This window comes from Uranotaenia lowii, chromosome 2 (assembly GCF_029784155.1).
Source record: "Uranotaenia lowii strain MFRU-FL chromosome 2, ASM2978415v1, whole genome shotgun sequence".
Lineage (NCBI taxonomy): Eukaryota > Metazoa > Arthropoda > Insecta > Diptera > Culicidae > Uranotaenia > Uranotaenia lowii.
In genome coordinates this window covers 212,417,353-212,427,841 of record NC_073692.1, presented here as the reverse complement: position 1 = coordinate 212,427,841, position 10,489 = coordinate 212,417,353, and the positions used below count along the sequence as shown (strand labels likewise).

At 35.9% G+C, this 10,489-nt stretch overlaps 2 protein-coding genes across 6 annotated transcripts in view; one reads left to right on the top strand and one right to left on the bottom strand.

The window, feature by feature from the left end:
- LOC129742302 (anoctamin-8-like) overlaps positions 1-1,067 on the bottom strand; it is a 24,091-nt gene extending 23,024 nt beyond the window's left edge. The window contains exon 1 of the mRNA XM_055734184.1: positions 1,064-1,067. Within this exon, the coding sequence (XP_055590159.1) occupies positions 1,064-1,067 (4 nt within the window). The remainder of the gene's footprint in view (positions 1-1,063) is intronic.
- A 655-nt stretch (positions 1,068-1,722) lies between these two features.
- Positions 1,723-7,330, top strand: LOC129744636 (ATP-dependent RNA helicase vasa). 5 transcript variants are annotated; one of them, XM_055737253.1, is made up of 6 exons: positions 1,723-1,888; positions 1,953-2,002; positions 4,521-4,608; positions 4,679-4,781; positions 5,321-6,027; positions 6,088-7,330. In XM_055737253.1, the coding sequence occupies exons 3-6, from the start codon at positions 4,588-4,590 to the stop codon at positions 7,096-7,098; spliced, it is 1,842 nt and encodes a 613-aa protein (XP_055593228.1). In that variant the 5' UTR covers positions 1,723-1,888; positions 1,953-2,002; positions 4,521-4,587; the 3' UTR covers positions 7,099-7,330. The 5 variants fall into 5 exon arrangements, with proteins under 5 accessions (XP_055593228.1, XP_055593230.1, XP_055593233.1 ...); XM_055737255.1 differs by lacking the exons at positions 1,723-1,888; positions 1,953-2,002 and adding an exon at positions 3,610-3,797; XM_055737258.1 differs by lacking the exons at positions 1,723-1,888; positions 1,953-2,002 and adding an exon at positions 3,610-3,848.
- Positions 7,331-10,489: the final 3,159 nt, after the last annotated feature.

The following is a 10,489-nucleotide window of genomic DNA, read 5'->3' as shown; positions in this document are numbered from 1 at the left end:
TCTTTGAAATAAAATGTGTTGAAATTAGTAAAATTAATGATCTAATGCTTTCAATATTCTGACTACGAGACAGTTTTTTTTTTTGGAAATTTAGCAGTATTTCTGCAAAACATTAGAATTTCGAAAAGCATTTTTGCGAATATAGTTGTAAGGATATGCTGAAAAATGACTTGTTGCAACTTGTAATGAACGCTACTTTATTTTAGGTCCAACAAAATTTAAAAACAATCAGTTATTAGGAATTTAGCAAAAAGCAATTTTTTTAACTCAATAAAAAATCCACGTAAAAATTATGTTTTTCAACCGCATAAGCGCCTAATGAGTTGTTAATACATTGGTTAACATTTTTATATTTTTTGCAGAATTTTAAAATTAGTAGTTTTTCTAGAAAACCAATAGTTTAAAAAAAATTCCATACATTTTTGTGGAATTTCTATAACTATTTTTTGGTTGGCCTACTAATATTTACATATGCAAGCAACGGAGTAGCATTAGCATACCTAAAGAATCTAGCTATCCTGGGCATCGCTGTCGAAATTTTTTCTAAAAAAAAGAAAAAAAATGCGATCCCGCATGAGTCATTCACAGGGATGCCAGGTGTTGAGGATAAAAAATCTGGGCAATTTTGAAAAAAAATCTGTGTGTGTCTGTGCATAAGGAAAATCACAAATTTGGTACTAAACCAAACATTAAACTTGACGAATCGTGTGAGCAGGGGGAGGGGGTGGGTGGTTGTGCTATGGTGTTCGGGTTATTTTCAGGTTGATAACTATATAACAAACACTCCTACCACGTACCATACCGATGTTATTTAAAAGTTTAATGAATGATTGGTCAAATATCAATGAATACAAGCCAGATTTCAGTCTAGTCTGGCACTTACGGATCAAATCCGATACATGAATATTGATTTTATCACTCAATTTTGAAAGTCTGTAAAATCTGGGCACTCTCAGCAAAAATCTGGGCAAAATCTGTGTCTGACCAATATCTGGACGAAGGGTCAAAAGTCTTGGTTTTACAGACAAATCTGGGCACCTGGCAACCCAGGTCATTCACTCACACATTCGTACCCGTTCAGTCTGTGACCAGGGATGCCAGGTGTTGAGGATAAAAAATCTGGGCAATTTTGAAAAAAAGTCTGTGTGTGTCTGTGCATAAGGAAAAACACAAATTTGGTACTAAACAAGAAATTAAATTTGACGAATGGTGTGAGCGGTGGTGAGGGGGGTGGGGAGTGGGGGTGGTATGGTTTGTGCTATGGTGTTCGGATTATTTTCGAATTGATTAATAAATAACCAACACGGCACGTACCATGCCGATCTTATTTAAAAAATATGTTTAATTAATGATTCGTCAAACACCAATGAATACAAGTCAGATTTCAGTCTAATCTGTCACTTACGGATCAAATCCGATACAAGAATATTGATTTTATCACTCAATTTTGAAAGTCTGTGAAATCTGGGCACTCTCAGCAAAAATCTGGGCAAAATCTGTGTCTGACCAATATCTGGACGAAGGGTCAAAAGTCTTGGTTTTACAGACAAATCTGGGCACCTGGCAACCCAGTCTGTGACCTCTGTGACATGTGCGCGAGTGAAATGCAACCAAAATGCCGTCCTTTTCTATCAATCGTCCGATTAGGAATTCTCGCATGTAGTAGTGAGGTAAAGGTGTACTAAACTCAACGGACGCGACGCGACACCAGCGCAAGCCAAGTTTCGATCATTTCGATTTTCTCCGTAGTGCTGTTCGAACGGAAAGCGCATTCTGCCTGTGCCATCAAAAATCCCGTTAACCCGTAAACAGTTCACCGCGTGTTCTTGAACTTGAAAATAAGCAATTGTCGAATTAGTTCCAGTTGCTGAATCTGGCTTAAGATCAGGTAAATCGGAGATGACTTTGAACTTAATAAAAGAAAAAAATAATAGCAATCGTTTTCATTATAGCCCGGTAGCGGTTTCGAAATACGAACGGAAAGACGCCATCTTGAAAAAAGGTAAGGAAAAACGGGGAAAAACATTCGGATGAAAATGGGGCCTCTACTGTAATGAAAATATCCCAGCCTAAAATTCCAACCTCCAAAATATTGAGGTTCATTCGGGGGAAGTTTTTTCTGATGATTAAAATTAAAAAATATTAATGTCAGTCATTTCTATAACGGGTATGATTGAATGAAGACGACCATCACTGTGTAAAGTTGTATAAAAGCATTTCAGCTTTAGCATTGATTACTAAAAATATGCTAAATGGAACATACCTATCCCAGATTTAGCTAAATGTGAATTGAAATTTACAAAAACTGCTTGTTTCTCAACTTTTGTTATAATATACGATTTTTTTTTTCTGTGATTTATCAGTCCATCGATTTTTTTTGGTATCGATGTCAAATCACACTTTTATAATTAACTAACGCCAGCATCGATAAAAATCACTTGGATATAAGAAATCAATTTAGAACACGCCGTAAATTTTCTGAAAATAGTTCGAGATTTATTCTAAAATTTTGAGCTACTCAAAAAATTACTAACTTAACTTGTTATAATTACTACCGTGAAAGGCCTTTATTCTGCGCATTTAAGGATTTTTGAAATGTTTTAAGTTAAGTATAAAAATGTATCTTGCAATTAATGGCCTTAAAATTTTATGTGCCACTTACCAAAGTTAACGGCAAAAATGTGAATTAATTGCAATATTTGGAAAAAAATCATGTGGAGTAAAAAGTGTAGGGGGAAATTGTCTATGGCCGCGGACAACATTGAACGAAAACGCATTATCTTAATAACCAACATGGAAATAAAGTAAATAGAAGCCTATGGTGTTTCCAATCTGTTAGGTAAACCAATGATAGGCATCGAAAGCTTTTTCCTAGTAGTACGAAGAAGTTCGCCTAAACTTAGCATTTTTAGTGATCATTCCTCTGATGTCCGATGAATGATGAATTGTGATTTTGATGAAGTGATGAATTTTGATGTCCGGTCATAGATAATTTTCCTCTAGTTTTTTTGAAACAAATGTTTCATTCTGGTTTGTCAAAAACTTTTATAAAAGGCTTCATAGAATATTCAGTATTCAAAAATGAGTAATCACATGACCTGTTGAAGTGATTTAAGCCATTTGTTAACGTTTTTGTTTTATTAGGGATGATTTCTCTTACCACATGAAATTGTTGTATTTTTTCTAATATAGTTTAGTCATTTATACTCTTCAATTCAATGGAAGAACCAATATTTACAAAAATATATTTTTTTAAGTCATTGCTAAAAAACCTTTAGTGACGGTAGACACGTTCCCCCTATAAACTAATTTATGTGGAGATAATGTCATATTATGGCTATTTCTAGGTAGGTACATATATCTTTTAGATCCTTTGTTCAAATTGCATTTTAAATCTAATGGAAACTGATAAACTAAAAACTACTTTTGTGATAAGTAGAGCTCATATTGGGCTACTTGAAACGGGTTTTGTTTTCTTTGGCTTTTATACCCTTTCCATATGTTGTTGTTGATATTCTAATTTTTTTGCAAGCTCCGATTTATATGAACAGGGTTTATACCAGACGATTTTATACCATTTTTTCGATTTGACATTGCGATACAAAAAGTAAACTTGTGTTACTTTTTTTGGTTTGGTTCATACTGTTGCAATCATGCGATAATCAAATTAATTTACTGTTTTAACTATCAGCCATTCAAATAGTTAGGTATTAGATTAAAAGTGCCATTCTATTGGCCAAGTGTCCTATTACCGGTGTAAACCTGATGACTCGCGCCGAAAATTGACATAAGCACATGTACGTGAATTTTACTTTTGTCAGCACTTTTCCGGCTTTTTCAACATTGGTGTTAGTGGAATTTGTTTATAGACATGTTTTGTATTAGAGACCAAATCCATTACTAAGTTGACGATCAGCGATTCCAAGATGGTCTATATATCTGGGGCTCCAGTAGCATAATAGTGGCGACAGGAGAATTTCGGAAATTATCGGTAGCGTGGTTTTGAAGCAATGCTTGTTTTGGTGTAAATTGTTTGCTTTTATGTGAGATTGATTTGTTATAAATCCTTATTTAGTGTACCAGACTACATTCTGCTATTTGTACACTAGTTTCATTTTGTTAATTTAGTGACATTGGTTAAAACATCTCTCGTGAACAGAGACTAAAATATCCGCCTTGTCAGCAAAGCGGTTATTTTTTCTTCGATTTGCTGATTGCACACATGAAATGAAAGGATTGCGTGTAGCCGAAGGAGATGAATAGTCTCCAGTACGGCTGTTGTGAGCTTCAATGCACCCGAGGCAAACGTTCAAGAGGCATTTTCTTTTCCTCTCAACTTGTTGTCACTCATCCGCAAACAATTAATGCATCGAAAAAGCGCTTGGACTATCTGCTTGCGGCCTGGCTGATTTTTTAAAGCTCGAAATACATATATCCAATCATTAATACTGACCGCAACCGACTTTCTTTTTAGATGTTTTATTTTATTTCTGATATATATTTGTTGTTTTTCTTTCCAGCATCTTCACACCTAGCGCTAACATTTTAAATTAGTACAATCCTAAGTGCAAGAGAAACAGCCCCATAATGAGCGATTGGGATGATACTGTAAGAATAGTTTTCTCTTAAGTTTTCGACTGTATTCTGATTACCAATCTAAATCTCAAAATGATTTTAGGACGCCCTAGGATCATCGTCTGCGAAATCTTACGATCAACAAGACAGCTACGGTGATGATGGAGGTTTCGAAAATCGGCGTGGCGGTGGAGGCGGTTTTCGAGGTTAGCTATGCATTTTTTTACGTTATTGCTAAATTTTTAAGATGATTTGCTCTGGACAGTTCAAATAAATAACTTTTAACGTTGTTGATATTTTTTGTTCAAAGATAGGACTATCATGTAAACAAATTGTATGGAAGCTAAAGCGAATATCAGCTGGTGATAGTTATAGTTGGCACTATCGATATCACGCACACCTTATAGTCTCTAAATTACAAACTTCTCTACGAATTCATTGGAATTCTAAAAAATGTGAAAAACTCTCAACATCGGCATTTTTTGTTACAAAGTGTAGTGGGTGGAGATTTGCTTATGGCGATCAATGTATGAAGATGTGTTTGACAACTTTTTTGACACTAAATGGCCCAAAAAAAAATCTTTAATTCCAAAAAGCTTCAAATTACCGAGATTTTACATTCCCACTTTTTTCGGCTTTGGATCTCATTGTAACTAAACAGGCATTTGGACTTTTTAGGTGTTGATAATTTTAGACATGTAGTTCAATAAACATGAAAAAAATAATGTTGATCATTGGATTCCAGGACGCGGTGGAAGAGGAGGTCGCGGAGGTGGACGTGGCGGTCGAGGGGGCGGCCGTAGAGATGAGAATGGTGGCTCCAATGGATATTATCAGCATGACGATCGTGGCGATAACGATGGTGGCGACAATGGGTACGAAAATGGCGGAGGTGATCGGGAAAACTTCCGTGGACGTGGCAGGGGAGGCCGCGGTGGTCGCGGAGGTCGAGGCCGAGGTGGTGGTGGCCGCGGAGATTTCGGTGGCGGTGATAACGACGGGGACGATAATAACAATGACATTGATAGAGTGAAAACGGACAAACCTCGGGAGTTGTATATTCCACCTCCTCCCACCGAAGATGAGAATGAAATCTTCGGAAGCGGCATTAGCTCCGGTATCAATTTCGACAAGTTTGACTCAATTAAGGTTAACGTGACCGGAGAAAATCCACCAGAACCAATCAAATCATTCAGCCAGTCTGGTCTTCGCGAGTACCTGCTGAATAATATAAAAAAATCGAACTATACGAAACCGACGCCTATTCAAAAGTATGCTATTCCCATAATAATGGACAAGCGGGATCTTATGGCATGCGCTCAGACCGGTTCCGGAAAAACGGCTGCTTTCCTGCTGCCTATGATAAATACACTTCTGAATGATAATGACGACATGATTCCTGGACAACCTTTTGTAGTCATTATTGCACCAACTCGAGAGCTGGCAATGCAGGTGAGTTCAGTTTTGTCCTTTTTTTTAAATTGTTAATCAAAAGCGTGCTTCCTCAAACAGATTTTTAGCGAGGCTCGAAAGTTCGCAATGGGAACGATCTTGAAGGTGTGCATAGCATACGGTGGAACAGCGACTCGAGATCAGCAGGACAAGGTCAACAATGGATGCCACATTCTGGTGGCCACGCCTGGTCGTCTGTTGGACTTCGTGGACAAACAGGTAGTCAGTTTTGAGCGTGTCAAATTTGTCGTTCTAGACGAAGCTGATCGCATGCTGGATATGGGTTTCATACCCTCGGTTCAGAAAATGATGAATCACGAGACGATGCAACCGTCGGATGCTCGTCAAACTTTGATGTTCTCGGCAACGTTCCCCAGCGAAATTCAAGAACTTGCAGGGCAATTTTTGAACAACTACATCTTCGTTGCGGTTGGTATCGTTGGTGGCGCAAGTACCGATGTCGAACAAACGTTCCATATGGTTACCAAATTCCAAAAGCGCGCAAAGCTGGAGGAGATTCTAGAATCAGGATCACCAAAAGGGACGCTGGTATTCGTAGAAACTAAGAGAACTGCTGATTACTTGGCTTCTCTTTTCTCGGAAACCAAGTTCCCAACGACTTCAATCCACGGAGATCGATTGCAACGAGAACGCGAGGAAGCTCTACGGGATTTCAAAACCGGAAAAATGGATATTCTGATCGCTACATCAGTTGCTGCCCGTGGTCTGGACATCAAAAATGTATCTCATGTCGTCAACTATGATCTGCCTAAGGGTATCGATGACTACGTTCATCGGATCGGTCGAACTGGCCGCGTGGGCAACAAAGGAAGGGCCACCAGTTTCTATGATCCGGACCAGGATTCGGCCGTTGCTGCGGATCTGGTCAAAATTCTAACGCAAGCAAATCAGGAAATTCCCGATTTCTTGCAGGGACTTGGTGGAGGTGGCGGTGGCGGCGGTTCTATGGGAAGTAAATTCGGAGGAAGGGATATCCGTACGCGAGATGCCGGTGGCTCTCGGATGGACGCTCAACCGAAATCCATGGAACCCGAGGAGGAATGGGACTAAAGTTGGACAACTAAAAGAAGTCTTGTACACATTTTTGTGTATTTATCAAATCAGACGCTGGATTAGTCTTACTAATATTTTTCTTTAATTTGGATTCCTTAAATATGTTTTTGTTTAATATTCTTTAAAAGAATTCTATGACAGTTCAATGTGAAAATACTATACCAATATTAAATTGTTCAGAACAATTTCGTTTGAGGTATGTAAAAATTAAATAAAGTTATTAAATGAATTTCTTTGATTTTTTTTTTTCAATAAAAAACTGCTCTGAAAGAAATCTGTTCTGTAAGTCGATTCGAATGTCTTAGTTCCACAGGCATATAAATACCGTACGGTACAAACCAATTGAAGGGGGAAATTTCGAAACTTTTACCGGAATCCGAATTTGAACTAGGTACAAATGAAATTCTTGAATCTCGGAAACAGCATACTGAATCCAAGTTCAACCACGGTCCAAGTTCAACAATTAAAACCGCAGCTCAAACATGATTTAGCGTTAGTCTAAAATTTAAATTAGGTATTTAAAAGTTTCCTTTTTTAATTCCAGCCGGAGTTTCTTAAATTGTTAGAATTCTGAAAAAATAGAAAAATCGAAAATGGGAATGTCTTCTGGAAGATGCAATTTTTTTTTTTAAATTTTTTTAAAGGATTTTCATCCTTTTAGGATGATTCTTCCCTCATATGAAAGGTGCAAGGCGTACCCAGTACCCATGGAAATTATCCTATTAGGGCTGTCCCAACGGTAGATGCAAAACACGGTTTTCGACCACGCTAAAACATTTCGGCTGGCACCGGTGTCGTATATTGCTGTTTTAGCACAGTTATCGATTTCGAAATTCCCAACAGTTAGGGCTGTCCCAACGGTAGATACAAAACACGGTTTTCGACCACGCTAAAACATTTCGGCTGGCACCGGTGGCGTAAATCGCTGTTTTAGCACAGTTATCGATTTCAAAATTCCCAACAGTTATACGCCTTTGTTCCAAATTCATGCAAATTTGGAACAGGATTTCAAAATATACGACAGACCGATTTAGTTCACGGTGAGAAAATTTTAGCCAACAAAGATTTCTTTCACACATGTTTGGGTAACATTGGGTGTGATAATAGTTTCTTTTTGAGATATTATTTGAATGTTTTTTTTTTCGCTTCAACCAGCCTATACGTAACATAAATTGAGAATAGATGTTAATAAAAACCATATCAAGTATAAATAATAGATGTCACATTATTCTCGATTAAATATAATTAAATAAAAAGCTTTTCATTTGGGCTCGACGAATTAGTGAATCCAGTCAGCGTTCTAAAATTTGAAAAAAAGAAACGAAAAGAAAATTTCAATACTTTTTCGATGAGGTAAATCAAATATTTAATTGTTTATGTTTATTGTTTGTTCTATAATTTTTGTTTTATTTGAGATATTGAGAGATTTTTAGTTTCGTATAGATTGCTCGGAGTTTTCATCAATAGCAGTATATTTTTCTGTATCCATACATAAATTTACAAAGTGAAACAAGTTTTTGTCAAACAAAAATGTCAACAAATCAAAGGAAAATTTCCTTTGACTTTGGGATAAACATTTCTCATTTCCTTTATCAATGTCAGCAATTACTTGATAAAAAAATTGCTTTTACATTTTATTTTAACAAAACCTTATTACATTGATTCAAAGCAATTTGATTGAATTAATTGAAGAATTGTTTCAATTGACCTTTTTTCCTCGTTGTGTAGTCATTTTTGCTTTAAAATTAATGTAATCCTGGTAGAATAGTTGAAATCATTGTTCTGTCAAAAAGAATATTCGTAGAATTAATTTTAAGAAAATTAACCTTGAAACTAAAAACTTATGCAATTTTTCTAATAAAATGGGTTTTTTCTTCTCAATTATTGAGTGTCTGCAATGAAAGTGTTTCCGTTTTAAATTTGCTCCTACACCGGTGGGGAGTGGGTGTTTTAGCCGATTCTAAAATTTCAAATTGTGTTTAAACTGGTATACTTAAAACCAATATTTACGCCTCAACCGTTGCAGGTGCCCTTATACGCCTTTGTTCCAAATTCATGCAAATTTGGAACAGGATTTCAAAATATACGACAGACCGATTTAGTTCACGGTGAGAAAATTTTAGCCAACAATGATTTCTTTCACACATGTTTGGGTAACATTGGGTGTGATAATAGTTTCTTTTTGAGATATTATTTGAATGTTTTTTTTCTCGCTTCAACCACCCTATACGTAACATAAATTGAGAATAGATGTTAATAAAAACCATATCAAGTATAAAAAATAGATGTCACATTATTCTCGATTTAATATAATTGAATAAAAAGCTTTTCATTTGAGCTCGACGAATTAGTGAATCCTGTCAGCGTTCTAAAATTTAAAAAAAATAAACTAAAAGAAAATTTTAATCTTTTTCGATGAGGTAAAATAAATGTTTATTTTTTGTTCTATAATTTTTGTTTTATTTGAGATATTGAGAGATTTTTAGTTTCGTATGGATTGGTCGGAGTTTTCGTCAATATCAGCATATTTTTCTGTATCCATACACAAATTTACAAATAGTGAAACAAGTTTTTGTCAAACATAAATGTCGACAAATCAAAGGAAAATTTCCTTTGACTTTGGGATGAACATTTCTCGTTTCCTTTATCAATGTCAGCAATAACTTGAAAAAAAAATTATTTTTTCATTTCATTTCAACAAAACCTTATTCCATTGATTCAAAGCAATTTGGTTGAAATATTTGAAGAATTGTATCAATTGACCTTTTTTCCTCGTTGTGTAGTCATTTTTGCTTTTAAATTAATGAAATCCTGGTAGAATAGTTGAAATCATTGTTCTGTCAAAAAGAATATTCGTAGAATTAATTTTAAGACAATTAACCGTGAAACTCAAAACTTATGCAATTTTTCTAATAAAATGGGTTTTTTCTTCTCAATTATTGAGTGTCTGCAATGAAAGTGTTTCCGTTTTAAATTTGCTCCTACACCGGTGGGGAGTGGGTGTTTTAGCCGATTCTAAAATATCAAATTGTGCTTAAACTGGTATACTTAAAACCAATATTTACGCCTGAACCGTTGCAGGTGCTCTTAGTTTTATTCTTATGTTAGGGATTGGAACTTGAAACAGCAAGTCGCGCTTATCATGTGTTAATTTGTTTCAGTGTAAAACGCCTAAATTTATACTGTCAATCATTATAAGCATCTTCTTCGAGTTGGATATCCATAGTTGATCTTCGGTGAACAGAATGAAATTCAAGTGGTGAGTTCAGCTTGGAAACGCCTGAATTCAAACTTCGAAACAGTTAACTTCATGTAAGAGAGGTTGGCGATTTATGAAATTTCGAATTTATTTTCTGGTAATTATGTGGTAAACGATCTTATCCGGAAC